Source organism: Haliotis asinina, chromosome 6 (genome assembly GCF_037392515.1).
Source record: "Haliotis asinina isolate JCU_RB_2024 chromosome 6, JCU_Hal_asi_v2, whole genome shotgun sequence".
NCBI lineage: Eukaryota > Metazoa > Mollusca > Gastropoda > Lepetellida > Haliotidae > Haliotis > Haliotis asinina.
In genome coordinates this window covers 11486960-11504949 of record NC_090285.1, presented here as the reverse complement: position 1 = coordinate 11504949, position 17990 = coordinate 11486960, and the positions used below count along the sequence as shown (strand labels likewise).

At 38.6% G+C, this 17990-nt stretch overlaps 1 protein-coding gene across 1 annotated transcript; it reads left to right on the top strand.

The window, feature by feature from the left end:
* Positions 1–16104: 16104 nt before the first annotated feature.
* Positions 16105–17034, top strand: LOC137286846 (FMRFamide peptide receptor frpr-18-like). Its single transcript, XM_067818856.1, has one exon. The coding sequence runs from the start codon at positions 16105–16107 to the stop codon at positions 17032–17034; it is 930 nt and encodes a 309-aa protein (XP_067674957.1).
* The last annotated feature ends 956 nt before the right edge of the window (positions 17035–17990 follow it).

The following is a 17990-nucleotide window of genomic DNA, read 5'->3' as shown; positions in this document are numbered from 1 at the left end:
TGGTCCTGAAAGTGGATCTTAAATAAGACGAATAGTATATTCGAACCAGTTATAGGATTCGGGAACATTGAACCTCAATATCACTGTCACATTCTGTGAAAATGTTAACCCGTGAAGATGCAGGTTGGAATTGATCTTCAGTAATCCGTGCTTGTTAACGAAGATGATATTAGTTGTCAAAATGCAAAGACTGGTTGGTTCCTCCTTAACGCCGCACTCAACAATAATCGACTAAAAAGTCAAATCTGGTCTGGCAATTGGCTTACCATGACTTTGTGAACCTGACCGCCCACTTATTCATCACGCATACTGATGTAATCCATTCATACCTACATAGCTTCATACAGACAAAACTTCATAGTCTCAGATTGTGCCAGATAAACGATAAAACCATCATCAAACTTTGTTTTGCATGAAAACAATGTCCATTGTACAATTCCGCCTCATAGAGTGTTTGTACGTATTGGACTTGCGACTGTTTGGATATAGGATAATTAGTATGGCAAGTGTCAGTGAGTTCCAGATATATTCATTCGTTTGAGCTCTGTTGAACACAATAATAATTAATTAATTAAAATACATAGGAAAAAGTAAAATCATTACTTTGTCAGATAGCAACAAAATGTTACCGTATTTAGTATTTTTTTTTGTTAATCACATTATCATAATCATTCTTAACAACTGATTGTAATTCATTCACTGTGTATACTGGTGTATGCAGAACTGTACAATCGACGTCCGATGGATGTGGAACGATTTCTTTTTGACAGACAGAAAGTTCTGGTACCGATAATGGTCACCCCAATGATCCTTAGCAATGACTATGATAATGGCAGTCCAAACTAATCACTGAAACGACCCTGCTGCTTTATATATTGCACCTAAATGAAACTCTATACCATGATACGTTAGCCATAGTGTGTATATTTGAAGACACAACATTTACTAAATTGTACAGTGCTATTTAACAAATAATGAAACACCAGCTAATCCGACTCCAGTATATTTTCACATGTGTACCATACTTATAATACCAGTATCAACATAAACCAATGAAGTTTCAGCATATACACTGATATCTTATCAATCATATGATTGATATCTTATCAATCATATGATGCTGGTTGTGATTGTGAAAATTGTGATTTAAAAGTTTAATTATAGATCCGAAAACCTTACTATCAGAGAATGTTGGAGAGTGTATGCCTCTGACATGAAATCATACGTCCCGTGCTGAAATGAGTTTGTAGCTGTGTTTTTGTTTGGTGTTCATTTATACCTATATACGGCTTTAGTCTGTTCGTGTCATTTCTTTCCTGATCAGTGCACTTCTTCATACTGCATCACCATTTCCACATCTATAGTATGTCCTCAGGCAAGTGTTTCACTCTTCTTTCTGCATGTCCTTCCTCTGATTAATGGAGACTAGTTAAAAGCATATTGTTCTTCCGTTTCGGTTGCGGGATTCAGGTTTTATAGATACCTTCGAGGACTGATTTTCTAAATGAAGTTCATGTTTCTGTTGTTGTTGCAGATCATGTTGATATCCAGAGTATGTGTCAGTGACATTGTAATCTCAGTTCGTCGCCATTATCCATTATAATAATTGAGCTCTTGTTGTCTGCCATCGATCGCACACGTAAATCGTCTTTCCTTCATTACTCAATGACACATATACCCACCCGAGTCTTCATGGACATGTATCGGTAGTACTGGCATTAAGCGACAGACTTACATCGCCACAGCTAGATTATATTAGATAAATCTAATGACAGACTGCTGTATTTTCTAAAATACCGCCGTTTGCCAATCTTTGGGTGTTGTTAGCATCTATCTTTGGATTCATCTCTCTGTAAGTGGTATAGTTGAACATTTCGGTAGATTTTCCAGTTTTATGATCATTACTAACAGTGCTACCAACTTCCTGTTTTATTGTTTGGTCGGTAGTGAGTTTAGATCCACGTTTATAACCCTCGTATCTCTGTGCAAGAGGAAACCCTGTTCCACAAGGAGAAACAGATCTATGTCCGTGTAACATTTTGACTACACGTTGACTGACTGACTACTATCACAGTTTGACTACCACTTTCAGTTGGAAATAGATTGGCTGAGTGCGGCGTAAAACTAAACTCACTCACTCATTCACTGAAATACATTGGCTACCTGGTGACACCCAGAGGCTTCAGTAAATTGCAGAAGGCTACAACTCGGCGGCCAGATGTATTCAGTTATTAATTAGCAGGAGGGAACCAAAGATGGATTATTGTTTCTGGTGTTGTGTGTGAAACTGATAATCCTCAGACGAGCATTATTGATTCAGTGCGTCCTTGTCAGGGGCATACCCCTTCAGCAAGTCATACTCTCGTGGGCATATTCGAATAAATGATTTTCTGTACATTTTGAAAATGGGTCTAGGACCTGATTTTGCTTAAGAATTTAGTATAAAGAATATCTGAATATTGAAAACACACTCATGCATTTAGCATTATACCTTATTAGACTCTCTCACGTGGTGTAGGACAGTAGGTATAGTGGTATGGTTCTTCTGTACCAATGCGAAGCCAACAAATTTGTTTCCCATTGTGCCTGGCCATCAGCTGGCTTTGTGTTCATCTTTCTACCGTGCATTGATTGACGAAGTTCTTATATCTGAATAAATGGAATGATATATTTATAACTTTATCGTATAACATATAACTTGAGTCGATTGTGTACTTTTCACACAGCGCATCCTGTCATCAAATGCAAAACGCATACGAACCAGATTCGTTATTGTGCTTATACAATAAGTTTGCTACTGATGGCAAGAAGAGATTGAAACCCTTCCTCACCCCCACCCCCTACACACACACACACGCACACACGCACACGCACACGCACACGCACACACGCAAAATCACCAACACCAACACCCACCTACCACAACCCTCAGAAAATGAAATATGTGTCCGACCTCCTCATCCTTCACTTTGATGTCATAAAATATCCGAATATATAATAGCTATAAATATAATTTTGAATTTTATAGAAAAATTCTGTATGTAAAATTCCCTGCTTTGTGCAGGGAGGGCAAACTTACTGGAAACATCGTAAGCAGCCATTTGAAACATTACTAATCACCATTCAGGGCAATATTTAGTCCGTGTTTTTAAATGTCAATATCGACTATTTGCTCGCTTGAATTTTAAAAAAGGCAACTTTCCGCTTTTTGTCAGGGCGTTTACATGTGCCCATGTCATTAAAGTTACCCCTGTACCATCACATAGAATTGTTAGAAACATTATGGACAATATGTTTCCTAACTAGATAACTGATGTTTTTAAGTGGTAGAGTAAATTAGCAACTGAGATTGTCAGTTGCTGCAAGCTTAAAGGGGGTTAAATCATTGTAAAATCAGCGTAAAATAATTCAAGACGGTACATGTCCCAAACTGTCTATGTAGTAAGGCTTTTATGTAGTATTCTTGATATTTTAATTTTAGGCTGCATTTTTCAACAGTCGGCAGCGATTGAAGGGATGGTGTAAATCCAGCCAGGGTCCATGCTGATAGCAAAAGGCCCCATGGTCCATAGCATGGTGATCAACCTTCAGTTGTTAGTCTACAGCCTGTTTTAGATGATGTATTGATCAAATTGTGCTGTTAGTTTTAATTTCACATATTAGGTTTAATTCAGACTATGATACTGTTGTTGTTTTACTGTAGGCACCCGTGGCGAGCCACCTCCTCGTGGTGGGTGCTGGGTAACGCCAAGAGCTCGCCGACACCCCCGTTGTGGACCCGGGGGGATATTTGGTCCACCAACCCATTTGCCGTGGGTTGCAACCCTGTGTCGGTGGAGGAAGGGATTCTGGTGGTTGAGGGCAATAGGTGCCTGCAACCCTGTACCTATTGCTCAACACACCACTTTGGCCCTGACTTCACCTAGACGGGAGGTAGAACTGACCCGGTTCTACCAATCGGCTGGTCATGTCATGCCCTGTGCATGGTCAACATCAAATGTGGATTATGTATATCTTTGTATCTTTTCCACGAAATATTTTTGTGATACTCTCATGTTTGAAAATTGTTGCTATGCCTAGAGTCCTATGCCAGAAGGCGGTGGCTCATGGGCCAATCTGGCAATACTGACCTCCGGGATCTATGTGTCTTCAGATAATAGCCATGGGCGGAACCAGGCTGACTTTTCTTCTGTTTGACAATTTTAGCTACCTGTGTCTGTACTGCTAGAGTATAGCAACCCTGTAACCCTGGTGGTTTGGAGTCGGTTTCCACTTCGACACCGTCCTTGTTGACACTCCATGGTGGGTGGGAAGCAGGGTTGTCGAATATCCTTTCTTCGTTATGGCTACCCCCAATCTAACTGGTTCTCGATCAAAATAAAAAAGGCGACATGTTGAAACAGATGGTTTATCATCTTCTGATGATGACTCTACTGCAGTCAGTAGTGAATCCTGGCCGCGCTTTTTAGTTGTGGACGGAATTGATGGACAACCCTTGAAGCTTAACCCCTTTGTCATATCAAAAGCCATTGCTGGAATATGTGGTGAAGTGAGAAATGTAACACGTCTCAGGACAGGTTCTCTGTTAGTTGAATGTGCAAAGAGACAGCAATCTGTTAATTTGCTCGCAGCTCGTCAGTTTGCGAATACTGGGATTACTGTTTCCGTTCATAAAACTCTTAATTCGTGCAGAGGCATCATACGTGATCGGGCAAAATGTCTTGCTGACATGTCAGAAGGCGAAATTGCTTCTGAACTGAAGTCCCAGGGTGTCACCTCTGTCAAGAGATTCTCTAGGAATATAAGTGATAATATCATTGGGACGAATACATACCTGTTTACTTTCTGTCTCACGTCCTTACCAAAATCAATAAAAGCTGGTTATTTTAACATTGAAGTGGAAGTGTATATTCCCAATCCGCTTCGATGTTTCAAATGTCAACAGTTTGGACATGGAGCTAAGTCATATCACAGCTCACCAGTTTGCTCCCGTTGTAGTGGGAAACATGAAAATGTCAACTAAAATGTGCGAACTGCAATGGTAACCATATGTCATTTTCAAAATCATGTCCAGCATATGAAAGACAAGCACAAATTTTGAAATTGAAGCACACCAACAATATATCCTTCAATGAAGCAAAGAAACTTTTACCAGTTACAAGTCACATGTCGTCTGCAAAAACGTACGCAGTAGCTGTTTCTACTCCTTGTACAAAGGTTGATCAGGGCTGTCAAACTGCGATCACCTGGGTCTCAGATGACCAAACTGTTTTGTACAGTGTTTCTGGTGCCAGAAATGGTGCTGCCACTCAGACAGAGACTGAAGCTGACCATATGCTTCCAGCAATGTCTCCCACACCATTAACCACCACTACATCGCCAGCACCTGAAGTTCTTTCAGACCCCGAAGTACAGCCAGCATCGGTAAACAAACCTAAACGTCTTACGAACAAACAACAGAAACAACTCAAAAAGAAAGAAACTAGGGCACTTAAGCACATAGAAGTGTCTCTTCCTTTACCTGTTCCTGTAGAGGTTCACAACACTTTTGAACCTCTGGACATGGAGGTCACGCCATCGCTATCAGATCAGCGAAGACCTTCTCCACGTGCTCGATCTCCAATTGAACCACCATGACTTCTTCCACTACTTTATTTCAATGGAATTGTAGAGGACTTCGTAATAATTTTAATGATCTTCAGCTATTAATACAAGATCTAAAACCATCAGCCTTTTGCTTACAGGAAACTTTCCCTAAAGCTACAGATAATTTTGACTTGAGATCATATACTTCTTACCATCACCTTTCCCCTCCAGGTTATAAAGCTACTGAAGGATCTTCTGTTATGGTGAGGCAGGGTGTTATTCACAGTCCTGTTCCTCTTAATACCCCTCTCCAGGCTGTCGCTGTATGCGTAACCCTGAATATTGTTTTTACTCTTTGTTCTTTATATATTCCACCTTCGTTTTGTCTCCAACGGGGTGACCTTCAAGCATTATATGACCAGCTACCGAAGCCCTGTGTCATCCTGGGTGATTTAAATGGTCATAACCCTCTTTGGGGTAGTACTAACATCAATACAAACGGTACAATCTTAGAGGAGTTTTTCTCAAACAATGATTTATGTATTTTTAATGATGGTGCTTACACTTATCTTCATCCTGGAACTGGCAGCTACTCTTGTCTGGACTTGTCAATAGTGGATTCCAATTTACTGGGTGAATTCGAGTGGACGGTTCACGATGACCTGTGCGGAAGTGACCATTTTCCTACTGTTCTCACAGCTGTGTGTCCATCTGATGTTCCTCCATCATCCAGATGGAATTTCACTAAGGCTGACTGGAATTTGTATGCAACTCTTTGTACTAATAAACTAACACCTGATGCTTTTACAGATGTTGCAGATCCTATAGAATCTTTCTCTGCTGAACTTCTCAAAATAGCTGAAGATTGTATTCCAAAGTCCTCTCCAAATTCTCACATACGTACACTATGGTTTACAGCTGATTGCTGAAGGAAGGCTGAACATTATTTCCGTCGCCATCCCATGGTCCATAACTTAAATAAATATAAAATACTAAATGCTAAAGCCCGACGTATTTTTAAACAAAATAAACGCAAGTCTTGGCAAAATTATGTGACAAGGATAACTTCACGAACGCCAATGTCAAAGGTTTGGAACATGATCCAGAAAATAAAAGGTAAGGGGATCAAATCAAGCATCCACCATCTACAATCTGGAGATCAGTTGTTAACTGATCGATCCGATATCGCAAATAAACTGGGTGAAACGCTTGCCAAACATTCTTCCTCGTCTAATTATGTTCCAAAATTTCAAAAATACCAAGAACAACAGGAGAAGAAACACATCAAGTTTCATTCGGACAACGGGGAAGATTACAACGAACTCTTTTCTATCCATGAGCTTTATAATGCTCTTAAACAAGCTAATAATACCGCTACAGGAGCTGATGGTATACATTATCAACTCCTGAAACACTTACCAGGATCATGTTTAGAGACTCTGTTGAATATCTAGAAACTCTGTTGAATATTGACGTCAGGTAAATTTCCTTCATCCTGGTGTTGTTCCCATACCTAAACCTGGACGTGATCATACTGATCCATCTAATTATAGACCTATTTCACTGACTAGCTGCGTTTGCAAAACCATGGAACGCATGGTCAATAACAGATTGATATGGTACTTAGAATCAAACAACTTAATCACAGATATTCAATGTGGTTTTCGCAAAAATCGAAGTACCATTGACCATTTGGTTCGATTGGAATCATTCGTTAAGAATGCCATTGTATCCAAACAGCATGCAGTGCCAATCTTTTTTGATTTAGAAAAGGCTTATGACACTACATGGAAGCACGGTATTTTAAAAGATATTCATGCCTTTGGATTGCGAGGCCGTCTGCCTCAATTTATATCCGAATTTTTAGCTGACAGGCAATTTCAAGTCCGCGTGGGTTCTACCTTGTCTGATTATTATGCTCAAGATCAGAGTGTCCCACAAGGCAGTATTTTGTCTGTCACTTTATTCAGCATTAAAATCAACAGTTTAGCAAAGGTTTAAATGATTCAATTGATGGATCACTTTTCGTGGATGATTTTAATATTTCTTGTCGTGGGAACAACATGCACACAATAGAAAGACAACTCCAGCTTTGTTTAAATAAGATTGATAAATGGTGTATGGAAAATGGATTTAAATTTTCAAAAACCAAAACTAATTGCATCCACTTTTGCCGAAAGTATAAACCTCATAAAAACCCCGAACTATATCAAGATAACACACCTATTACAGTTGTTAAACAAGCAAAATTCTTGGGCATAATTTTTGATGAACATTTAACATTTCGACCACACATTAAATATTTAAAAAATAAATGCCTGAAGGCCCTCGATTTGCTGAAGGTTGTATCTAATACAAAGTAGGGTGCAGACCTGAAAACCCTCCTCCAACTATACCGAGCTCTTATACGATCCAAACTTGATTACGGCTCCGTTGTGTATGGCGGAGCCTGCAAAAGCAACCTGAAACTTTTAGATTCTATTCATCACCACGGTCTAAGACTTTGTCTTGGATCCTTTCGAACTTCTCCCCTTGACAGTCTTTATGTTGAAGCCGATGAGCCTTCTTTGAACCATCGGCGTATTAAGCTTTCTTTGCAGTATGTTACAAAACTGTTTTCTAATGAATCCAACCCTGCATACAACTGCGTTTTTAATCCTCTCTACGAGGATTTGTATGGGAAAAAAACTTCTCTTATTCCGCCTCTTGGAATACCAATTAAACCTTTCCTTTCTGCCGCTGGCATTAAGCTACAAAATATAGCTCCTTCCCGTCTTCTTTCGTCTCCTCCTTGGCAATTGGTTAGGCCAGAGGTTGACCTCACCCTGACAATGTTTAAGAAATCCGAAACAAATGAATTACAATACAAACAAGGATATAATCAGTTAAAAAGTAAATATAGCAATTACAAATCCTTGTTCACAGACGGGTCCAAGGACGGAGGCGCTGTGGCCTGTGCCACTGTCATTGGTTCTACAACAATATCGTCTAGAATACCGGACAATGCCTCTATTTTCACAGCTGAAGCAAATGCCATATTAACGGCTCTTAAACATATTGAAAGACACCCTAAACATAAACAGTATATAATTTATTCAGACTCTCTTTCTTGCCTTCAGGCTATTAAAAACTTATCGTGTAAACATCCACTATTAATAGAACTTATTGAAATATATAATGTTCTTGCTACTGGCCAATACGACATCGTCCTCTGCTGGTTACCTAGCCACGTAGGCATTTCTGGTAACACAATGGCCGATTTTGCTGCCAAGGCAGCACTCAACAAATCTGTGACACCACTTCTTGTTCCTTATTCGGATTACAAAGCTAGCATTGGAACTTACATCCGTGATCTGATGCAGGAGAGGTGGGACACTCAAGTAGGTATCAATAAATTACATGAAATAAAACCCTACATTGGTTACACCTACTTGGGTTGTCAGTCCAGATCTGAAGAGGTCATCATGCGACGATGTCGCATTGGCCATACTAGATATACTCACAAATACTTATTAACTCATTAAGCCCTGGAGCCGCTCCACTGGCCAACACCTGGCACCCCTCGCTGACTGCCTGATTGCTGCGACGAGGCTAATTAGTGCTAATCATGCCTGATTGGTGATGGGGCGTGGCCTAAATTTCTGAAGAGCACTTTTGGACACTCAAAGTGATAGGGTAGAGATTGATTATTGGCTTTATCGTTGACCAATGGCTATGTTGTGTTACGGCTGTATCAACTATCATGCAACAATTTGTGTATTGTAAACATAACATCAGTTACTGTAATGATGTATGAAAGAAACACATAAGACATATGGGAGTAGACTGACACTATGATGAGTGTATTCGTTCTCAGATTGTGAACACACATGTCTTAGTATTTTGGACATGTAAAAGAATTACGACTGAAATGCAACAATTGAAAAGAATGAGTGAATTTAGTTTTACAGCGATTTTAGCTATATTCCAGCAGTATAGCGCGGGCTTCACGCATTGTATATCGTACCATTTGTACAACACAACTAGTGCATAAAGCGTTATTGTCCTTGGAACAAGTCTTTATGGTAGGCCTCAAAACAGTCAACGCACAAAAACACATCACAGCTTGAACATCTGCATTTGATTTCTCGACGTTTGCCAGTCCGTTTCATTGTATGTAAGACATACTTAAACCAAATGATTTCCCTCTCATATCATTGTGAGAGTTTAAATTGTTCAAAACATCTATGTCAATGGCAGTAAAGACGAATTTACGCACATGCATAATAATCTATGAAAGAAGCGTTTTTGCTGATACATTGCTTGTGTATACTGAATATTTTAAGGGAAATACTAATAAGCTAGTCTGTGACTTACATATAACAGATTCAGTTTGTCGCTTTGGTTCATCTAGATTTAACGCAGAAAATATACAAACATACATGCATACATATTGTATAATGTTATTCCTTGCACATACATAAGACAAAGGGTCATGGGATGGGCGTCATCAAAGTTCCCGAATAGGACGTTTTGTATCTTAACTGTTCAATATAGTCCCTGATTTGTTATCTATGACCAATCGTATCATGAGATACCTGTCACATTGGAAATGACAGGTGATGGGGCGTGGGCTAAATTTCTGAAGAGTACTTTCGGTCACTTGACAGCTTGGATACAGATTGACTTTTGGTTAGATCGTTGACCAATCTATATGCTAGATTTCGGCTTTATCAACTCTAGCTATCATGAAAAACTTTGTGTATCGTGAACATACATAATCGTAAGGATGCCTGAAATGTATACGTAGGACTAACAAGCACTTTCACGAGTTTATTTTTTTCTAAGCGCTCAAAGCGCTACAATCCGATTATTTTTACCCCGGATAACCCAATCCAATCATTGAGTAGAGATAGTATTTATTTGCGTATACTTTTTGCGCACACTACTTGTACATCAAACATAATGGCTTGCTGAACATTTCAATATAATCTGCACATTGTTAAATAAAATATCATAATTCAAGTACATGTATTATAGAATTCAAAAAAGTAACACGATACTGATTTATTGTGATGTATACACTTGTAGTTGAATCTCCCCAAATATTTATGAAGATGGGCATACTTATATTTGTTTTGAAAGCAAACGAGGTTCAGAAGATTGGCAATGGGCGTGACTCCACAAAACAGGTTGTCCAATGATGTAACAGCGCATAAGTATGTTTTACACTTGTCACCGGACAAAAGTTTAACTGGACATGCATTCGACCAGAGGCTAGCGCTGTTATTTTGAGGTTGAAAGAGGTGTTCATATATTTAGTGTTGTCTGATTGAAAGATTATACGCATCAATTCCGTAACTGATATATTCTCCTCCTTTTATTGACGATGGATCTGGTACACGTGATCATTACACAGGATAAGATAATTACAGAGATCAAATACAAACGTTTCTTACACAATGCTTATGTAAATTGCATTGAAAAATCACATTTCAGATAAGCATGAAACAGCTTGAACAAAATACCCCAGTTACCTTTGTACGGTTTATGTGTACTATATATGTATATTATGAGTAGATGCAAGAGTTATCACTTCATATTCGATTATGTATTATTGTCAACTTTAAAAATCAATAGTCGCAAATGAATTAGGTCTGAATTAGTAACTTGGTTTATTTCAAATCTACACGAACATGAGTGTAATACAGATTCATTATATGAACTATTACAATGAATGAATGATTCTGAACAATATGTTCTGTAGATAGATGTATTTTAATGTTTGGTAGCTAGACTAGGAAGTTGAGCTGTTTGTGGCTGTACCCTCGAAGGGGGTTGAAGTATTGTAAAATTATTGTCCTGCTGAGAGGGTACGTAAGTCCCACATCGTTCAAAGCCAGTGTAAACGTACCAGGATTTTTAAATGTTATTTTTTTTTAAATGTTTAATGTTGTTTCTTGTTCTTTTAATTTTGGCTAAAATTTCCTACAATCGCCATCAGCTGAAGGGATGATGTAAATCCAACTAGGGTCCATGCAGGTAGCAAAGGTACTGTGAGTCCCCTTGGTCTCTAGTGTGGTGATCTACCTTCCGTTGTTGGCGATCTATAGCCCATTTTATATTGTGTTATCCCCTATCGCTAAATATTTTAGAATTCCTTTCTAGTTTTACTTGTTTATCTGTGATATTCTAGTCATTTTACTGTCCTTTGTTGACAGGATTATATAATCAATCTTTCATTATTGTTACTCTATATATTGTTTTAGTCACGATGTGGCTGAAATATTGCCAAAGTGACTTTAAATTTTAACTCACTCATTCACTCACTTGTTTTACTGTCCTTTGACGACAATTTTCATAAAATATACTTCATTGTAAACGTGAAATTTGTACTTGTCACGATAAAACTGATACATTGCCCACGTGACGCTAAATATTCACTCACTCACTCACCCCAGTGTCAAAGTGAACATAAAGGGAAATAACGGAGATACAAAAACGTAAACCGTGTTATAAAAGGTTCTTTGCTTGATAATGCCAGTCAACACTCATGGGATTGTTTTAACTGATGAAGCTGTCAATTTGTTTAGCTACTATGTAGATGTGTTTGTGAATGTTTCTATTGACATTTCAATTTCATGCTTTAAACGATTTGTTAAATCCCCACCGGAACTCTCCAATATGAAAAGAACATGAATTGCTTGATTGTCTGTAGCAGATCATCAATACATTATAAGTATTCAGTCAGCAAATTTACTGACGTCTCTGAACAACATCATGCATACGTAATTTTCTTTTGACGCAAATTTCTTTTTCTGTCCTTATCATAATTTTTGACGCTTGCTGAGATACACATATATTCACGGGTAATTTTCATGAAGTTCACTTTCCCTGAAATGACGGTCGGTGTTATCAGGAAACAGAGTATTTTATTTTAGAAAATATACATACACTTACAGCATTCGACATTCAGCTTGACATGACGTCCGTTGCCAAGACATGAACATCAAGACGAATATCGTTATATTTGCTTACAAAGTATATAGAGGCTGATTAACTTGTATACACTTGGTCGTGTCTTTCATTGATGATTCGCCCCGAAAGGAAAAGAGATCAGAAACAAACTTCAGCAACTCTTGTTTGTCTTTAGCAGCATCAGTCTCTAAACGACACACGCAACAGCCACAGTGAAGTAATTACCGATCTTGGGAGACATCACTATAGTCAGCCTTATGATGCTTATATTCAGGTACAGCACGTCTTCTATAACACAGGATAATTTGAAACTACAGTTAACTTTTAGATGCGTCAAATGCCTGTTGTATCTGCTCATTACCACTCTTGCCATTATTAATGTGTTTGTAGTTATTTACACTATGCTGAAATATGAAGTAAGCTTTAGCGTAGAAGGAAAATGCTTCTTGTAGTCGATGGATATACAGTGAAGAGCCTGAAAGCTACCAACACCGTAAGCTCGTTTCCTGCCTTCGGGTAAACATATTATGTATTCATTTTGCCACCAAAATAACGTCCACGTTATATATAAAAAACAAGGCACCGCACTGAATTTTAATTTAGCATGTACAGTATCACGGGGCTTCGTAGTTAGGTAGTACTCAAACCACTCGAATGGCGTTGTGTTTACTGTCTGTTATTGGAAATGTGATAGGCATATATGATTTTTCCAAGATAAGATGTTTCGTTTAACTGTCTTAAATCAACAGATAAAGGACCGCAAAAATGAAAACAGAATGCCTTTATCTCCTAATTGATGTTTGTATTTCAAACTTTTGAGGCATACTTGACTGTCTTCATTGTCTTCGTGAGACGTTTAATTAGGTAGAGACCTTGCATGGTTCCGACTTCAGCGTTCAGTGCAAAATAAGTTACTTCAGGTGACTTGATCGTCTCAGTGCAATCACTGCAAGGTTTAGGTTCTTCAGAGATCTCTGAACTAACATTAATTACATGTCACACTGCAGATAGTTTTGCCAATTGCATGACTATTACCAACTGTTCTACCAACATTATTTTCTTGTTTTTGATAGAGGTCAAATTTAGATCAACCTTGCTATATCTGTGCGAGGAGACAATTTCCTCCATCAGGCAAAAAACACCAATGTCCGCATCATCAGTGTGACCATATATATATTTCAGCCAGTTGACTACATTTGACTTCAACATGGCTACCTATTGGTTTTATAATTAGCTTCAAATGTTGTCGACGAAATCATCTACAACTAACTATGTCTTTCTGAGTACAATAACAGTACCTTTATCCCTTTAGAAACGAGTTGTGGTGATCACCGTTTAGTTGTTCAGACTGGAAGTCGAAACTTTCGTACAGTTACTTACAGAACCCGAGTTTATGCTATTCAATGTACAGTGAAAATACTATACGTATCAACTGCACAAACTATACTTTTACGCCTTCCAACTTGATCACCATCTGTGTATCACTACATTGAAGATACACAATCTCATATCCAGAGAATTAATGTTAATGTTTCACACAGTATTAGGCAATCGCAATATCTAACATTGAATATATAAATTACAGTATGGTTCAAAATTATTGAGAATAGCTAAAGCATTTCATATTATTAAACGAGAACAAATCAGATAAAATTGAATGTATTGTGAAAGTGAACTGACCTTTTCATGTTGTGTAGGTAACAATTTAATATTTTATCAAGTCTCCTTGAGCTTCACGGCACAGTCTAAGACGGGTAGGCATACTTCCTATCAGAGAGGTTAGTGTCTCGTGAGTTATGCTGTCCCAGTATCGGACCACTTCTCTCTTCATGTCTTCAATTTTTGTCAACCCCTTTTGATTCACACATTCCTTCATCATCCCCCAAATGTTCTCAATGGGATTTAAGTCAGGACTATATGCAGGAAATGGTAATGCAGTCACATTTTTCTCCTGAAACCAATGCTTGGCATGTTTTGCGGTGTGTTTAGGATAATTATCTTGCTGCAAAATCCAGTCATTTCCATAAAACACATGTGCACTTGGAAGGAGAAAATTATCTAATATGTTAGTGTAGCGTTGACTTGTCAGATTTCCCTCAAACACAAACACCGGGGTCGTTCCTAATAAGGATATCCCTCCCCATACATGAAACTTTGGGCTGTATATAGGTCGTCGATACAACGGTGCTGACGCAGACTTTGTCCATATTTTCACATTATTGGGATATACCCATATTGAGCTTTCATCAGTAAAAATCACATTTTCCCAGTCAAAGTTTTCATGTGCCAAACACCACTCAACACGCCTGTCTTTATGTTCTTGTTTCATGAGAGGAGAAGGAATTCCAGTCTTTTTCTCCCATCCAAGATCAATCAAATTTCTTCTAACTGTAGATTTTGATACAACTGTTGATCCCCTTTCTATCATTTCATACCTGATGTTGGAGATGCTTGCCCTTTGCTTTTTAGACGCTAAAATTCCCAGCCGGACGCGATCTGAGAAGTCCAATTTTCTGGGTCTCCCTGCTCCTTTCTGGTGCCCAAAATCCTTTCCCTCTTTAAAATTCTTCCTAATTCTATACACAGTAGAAAGAGGGGTTCCTGTTCTCTCTGCCAATGTATTTACATCATCAATTCCTTGATTAAACAACTCAAAAATCAACCTTCTTTCATCTTCAGCAGACATTGTTGACAGTGCTGAGGAAAATGACGTATGCTACAAATTCAGGGAGGTAACTCTAATTGTACTATACTCAGTAGGCCAAGATGAGTTACCTCCCTTATACCATTACTTAGTTTTAAGTATCAGTGAATCAGTTGAGGTGTTAGGATAGCTCAAAGTAAGAAGAAAAATTCTCAATAATTATGAACCAGACTATATGGTCACGAAAATACCCTAAAATACAAATATTGTTTCTATACTAAAATTATTTTGTTCTCGGGGTTTAACGCTTCCTCACTTAAAAGTATTTTATAAGCGCTTTGTTCAAGTCAAAGAAAGATAAAGTAAAAATTTAAACTTTGAAATTCAGAAAAATGACAAACACAAAGGTGTGTACATACGATGAGCACGCGCTGCTAGAATTTCGAAAACACATTGTTCCATAATAGTGAGTCAGGTAGAGGTCACACACGTATATCATGGATAGGCATCAGCAGTCAAGAGACAGAATTTTGTTACTTATCCTCTAAAAAAGAGAAAGCTAATGTAATATACACAGGACAGAGGTGAAACGTGCCCGCTGCAACAACACCCAGACTGACTTCATGACACACAGAAAAATTTGATCGAGAACTCAGCCGACTTTTGCACTATTCTTTCCTGATTGCAACCCAAATGTATCACACGTTCATATTATGCCAACTATAGCGAAACACGGCATAGGGATGGTCTTTCAGGATATGCAGCTGAATGAACATTGTACAGCAAGTATTACCATTTATTAGGTTTGCAATATATTTGCCATCTACTTAAGCATATTATCCATTCATTTCCCACAGGATACACCAACACTGAGTATATATTTGGCGTGGAGATGACAGCTCAGTGCATTCATCATCATGGATTTTGTACACAACAAGATCCTGTTAGTATCTATTGGAATAGTGTTGTGTTTGCTGGGCATTATTGGAAACTCAATAAGCGTCTATGTTCTCTCCAAATTGAATTCAAAGCCATTACGACTGCTGCGGTACCTCAATGTTGTGGATATAGGATTGTTAGTGATGATCTTCTTCGGGCTGATGACGACTATCCTTCAGTTGGAACGACTGGTGCCTAGTACTTTGAACGTGTTCCTTTGTACAGCACCATTGTTTTCTACACTTCAAACGTTTGGAGCATACCTGACTGTATTGATAGCATTTGTGAGATGTCTGGCCGTGGCAGTGCCTTTTAGATTCTCCACTTGTATGCGTGATTCTGTTCAAAACAAGTTGCTCATAGCTATTGCAGTGTTTTCTCTGTTATTCAACGTGCCCGTCTTTCTCCTGTGGAAACTTGTTTTTTCGGATTCATTCAGCGATGTGCTGGTGCTTGTTCACTTTCACATGACGTACCTTAGTCTGGTATTTTCGTGCATTCTCCCTATACTCGTCATCGTCATCTGCAACGTCATCCTCGTGGTTTCCAGATGTAGAATGAGATCGTTAACACGCCACAATGGCGAATGTAGATCCCCCGAAACACGACGCGGTCGGGGCGCATTTCAGCTGACATGCCTTGTTCTTGCAATAACTGCAATGTTTATTGCCACTCACGGACCTTTTGGCGTTTACAAATTTGTTGTTTTAACATCTTATATTTCCCGTGACGTAGCTCTCCGTGTTGTTTCGTTTACACTTCTGATGACAATCATAAACAGTGCTACTAACTTCATATTCTACTGCTTAATCGGTAGTGAATTCAGAACCACCTTAATATCTCTGTGCAAGAAGAGGCCTTGTTTCAACACAAGAAGAAACAGCCCTATGCCCGTGTCATCAGTGTAGAACCTTCACGATAATCATAGCTATCACAAGAGATCAGTGACACTCACGGTACCATTCGAATGCTTTTCTGCTATAAACTATCATCAGAGGGAGCATCTTACGGTCGCCATTGCGACTTGGTGTCTCTTTGTAATATTTGAGCAACCTGGACATTTCAAGAGCGATGCACTAAGTCGATAGATTGGCCAGAAACACCGCTACACGTCGCCACATGTACCGTCCAGCGTAGTATCCATGTGTTTATGTAATTACAAAGTGCAAGTTAGTTCATGTCATATAGATGTGAACAAAACTATGTGACAGTTCCCAGATGATGTTTCCAGGAATATGTAGGACTTTAAAGGTCAGTAAAATTATATCTTCCTTTAACATTCCTCTTACTGGTATGTTTATTTGTGTAAATGTTTGAATAATTCGACCGAGCGTTTTCAGTGTGAAGTTTCAAGAAATGTTCAGGTCACATTAACGATGTACATGCACAGAGTGAATTTTACGAATCGGGATACACAAAACCCGACTGTCCGTTAAAAGTAAAAAGACAGGTTACAGTTGAGCGGATGTACTGTTTAGTAGTGGAACATGTTCCAGTTTTAACTTATCACATTATATCAAGTCGGTTCGTCAATGCCTTTTCTCACATCACCTTCCCCATCAAACAGCAAACACGGAAGCACTTTGTAGCTGCAGAAGGAACTCTCCTCTGTGGCGAAGATTTACCGAGCTTACAAATTTCAAATGATTCCTGTTCACCAGTTGCCCTAACGTAAACGTAGATCATTTCGAACTGTCCTCCTGTTGATGAAATTTTAAAAAATATTTTCAAAGATCTTTTTCCAGTTTGTGAGATGGTGGAATAGTAGCAGCGTACACTTTTGAACTTAAATATTCATTGTAAGTATGTCACAGTTACGAAAAGGTATTTTTTAACTGAGCTACGCACATTGTATCCGTGTGAG